The following is a 1,755-nucleotide window of genomic DNA, read 5'->3' as shown; positions in this document are numbered from 1 at the left end:
ATTTCTGGGGGACACAAACATTCAGGCCACAGCAGTATCCAAATTATATAAGGGACTCAAGTCAACAACAAAGAACAAACAACCTAGTATATGCAAAAATGCTCAGTATCACCAACTGTTAGGGAAATGCAAATCAAAACCGCAATGCGAGATCACCTCATACCTATTAGGATGGCTGTTATTAAAAAACACAAGATAAAAAATGTTGGCAAGGATGTGGAGAAAAGGGAACCCTAGTGAACTGCTGGTGGAAATGGAAATTAGTACAGCCTTTATGGAAAGCAGTATGGAGGTTCCTCAAAAAGTTAAAAATAACCAGCATTTGATGCAGCAATCCCACTTCTGGGTATACGTATAAAAAGGAGATGAAATCATTATCTTGAAAAGATAGCTGTACTCCCATGATTACTGCAGCATTTCCACAACTGCCAAACTATGAAAATGTCTAAGTGTCTGTCGGTGGATGGATCGGTAAGAAAATATGGCATATATGTTTTTTACAAAAAAATCCTATTATTTGCAATAACATGGAGGAAGCCGGAGGACATTATGTTAATAGAAATAAGTCAGACACAGGACAAACACCACATGATGCCACTCACACGAGGAATCAGCCGCTGAGCACCGGGTTTGGCCTGTCGCCTCTGCGCTGGCGGCTCCCACTCAGTGAGTTAAGTTGGTGGGCTGCCCATGACACGGACTGGCCCTGCTACCCACATCTACCTGCTGAAGAGCTCACAGGACCCTGACTCTTGAGGGGATGTCAGCATCAAATATCTGACCATGATAACCCCCACACTGACTCCAGGCCCAAGCACGTCCCACAGCCGTCAGGTCCCCACCCAAAGGGACCCCAATGGACTTTGGCCTGCAGACCTGGCCTGACCACTCAGAGGCAGGCGGGGCCATGACGCAGACGGTTTATTCAGACCTCTCCACCGACCACAGTTCCACATCCCAGCTTGGCAGGCCTGTCTGTGACAGCCCCATCCTGAGTTCCAAGTCCTCGTCCTGACTGAGTGGTGAGTGGGCTCACTCGGCGCTCAGGAAGACCCTCTTGCATGTATTGGTGTAAGGGTGCCAGCGCCACTCCACGTCTGCTGTGGCCTCCTGCTCCAGCATGCCCAGGCGGATCATGTACACTGCAGGCAGGGATGGCCATCAGCCCTGGCACTGCCAGCCTCACCTCCCGACCCCAGACATGGGATTCAGCCTCAAACTCACGCTTCAGCTCAAAGCGGGGCCCGACCTCAGTGAGCTCCACGTTGCGGTGGTCTATCTTCTTGTACACGTGGTGCCTGGGAGGGAACAGCTGTGGGTCAAAGGCAAGCAGCATGAGGTACACAGGGTGGGGACGCTCTCCCGGGGCATGGCCTGTGGACCCACCGGAATGATATGTAGTCGTCCTGGTTTGCGAAGGTGATGACCCGGTGGCTGTCATCTTTGGGCACGGGAAATAGGTATCGGAGGATGTCAGAGACCTGGGGCACAGGGAAACAGAGTGGCAAATGCCTGGCCTGGCCCGTAGCCCCAGCCTGAAGGCCCTCAGACTCACCCGCTTGCCCAGGCGGGAAGAGAAGCCATGTGTGATGAGGTGGGGCTTGGCCTCCGACATGGTGCCCAGGTCTGGGATGTCATGCCGCATGACCACGTTGCACAGCGTGAAGTAGGCAGTAGGGCCAAAGGGCAGGTGGCTGACGATGAGCCCCACTGGCGGGGAAAGGTGGCTGTTAGAGACCCCGTCTGCCCTCAGAC

The 1,755-nt window shown here is 53.0% G+C and overlaps 1 protein-coding gene across 1 annotated transcript in view; it reads right to left on the bottom strand.

Annotated features, from left to right (window-relative positions):
- Window positions 1–539: 539 nt before the first annotated feature.
- LOC108522616 (U3 small nucleolar ribonucleoprotein protein IMP4-like) overlaps window positions 540–1,755 on the bottom strand; it is a 3,552-nt gene continuing 2,336 nt past the window's right edge. The window contains exons 2-5 of the mRNA XM_017862958.1: window positions 1,556–1,748; window positions 1,387–1,481; window positions 1,225–1,298; window positions 540–1,142 (exon numbers count right to left, since the gene is read on the bottom strand). Coding sequence (XP_017718447.1) covers window positions 1,033–1,142; window positions 1,225–1,298; window positions 1,387–1,481; window positions 1,556–1,748 — 472 coding nt within the window. The 3' untranslated portion in view covers window positions 540–1,032. The remainder of the gene's footprint in view (window positions 1,143–1,224; window positions 1,299–1,386; window positions 1,482–1,555; window positions 1,749–1,755) is intronic.

The sequence above is a fragment of the Rhinopithecus bieti genome, unplaced genomic scaffold (genome assembly GCF_001698545.2).
Source record: "Rhinopithecus bieti isolate Rb0 unplaced genomic scaffold, ASM169854v2 scaffold_67728, whole genome shotgun sequence".
In the NCBI taxonomy this organism is placed as follows: Eukaryota; Metazoa; Chordata; class Mammalia; order Primates; family Cercopithecidae; genus Rhinopithecus; species Rhinopithecus bieti.
This window is presented reverse-complemented; position numbering and strand designations above follow the sequence as displayed.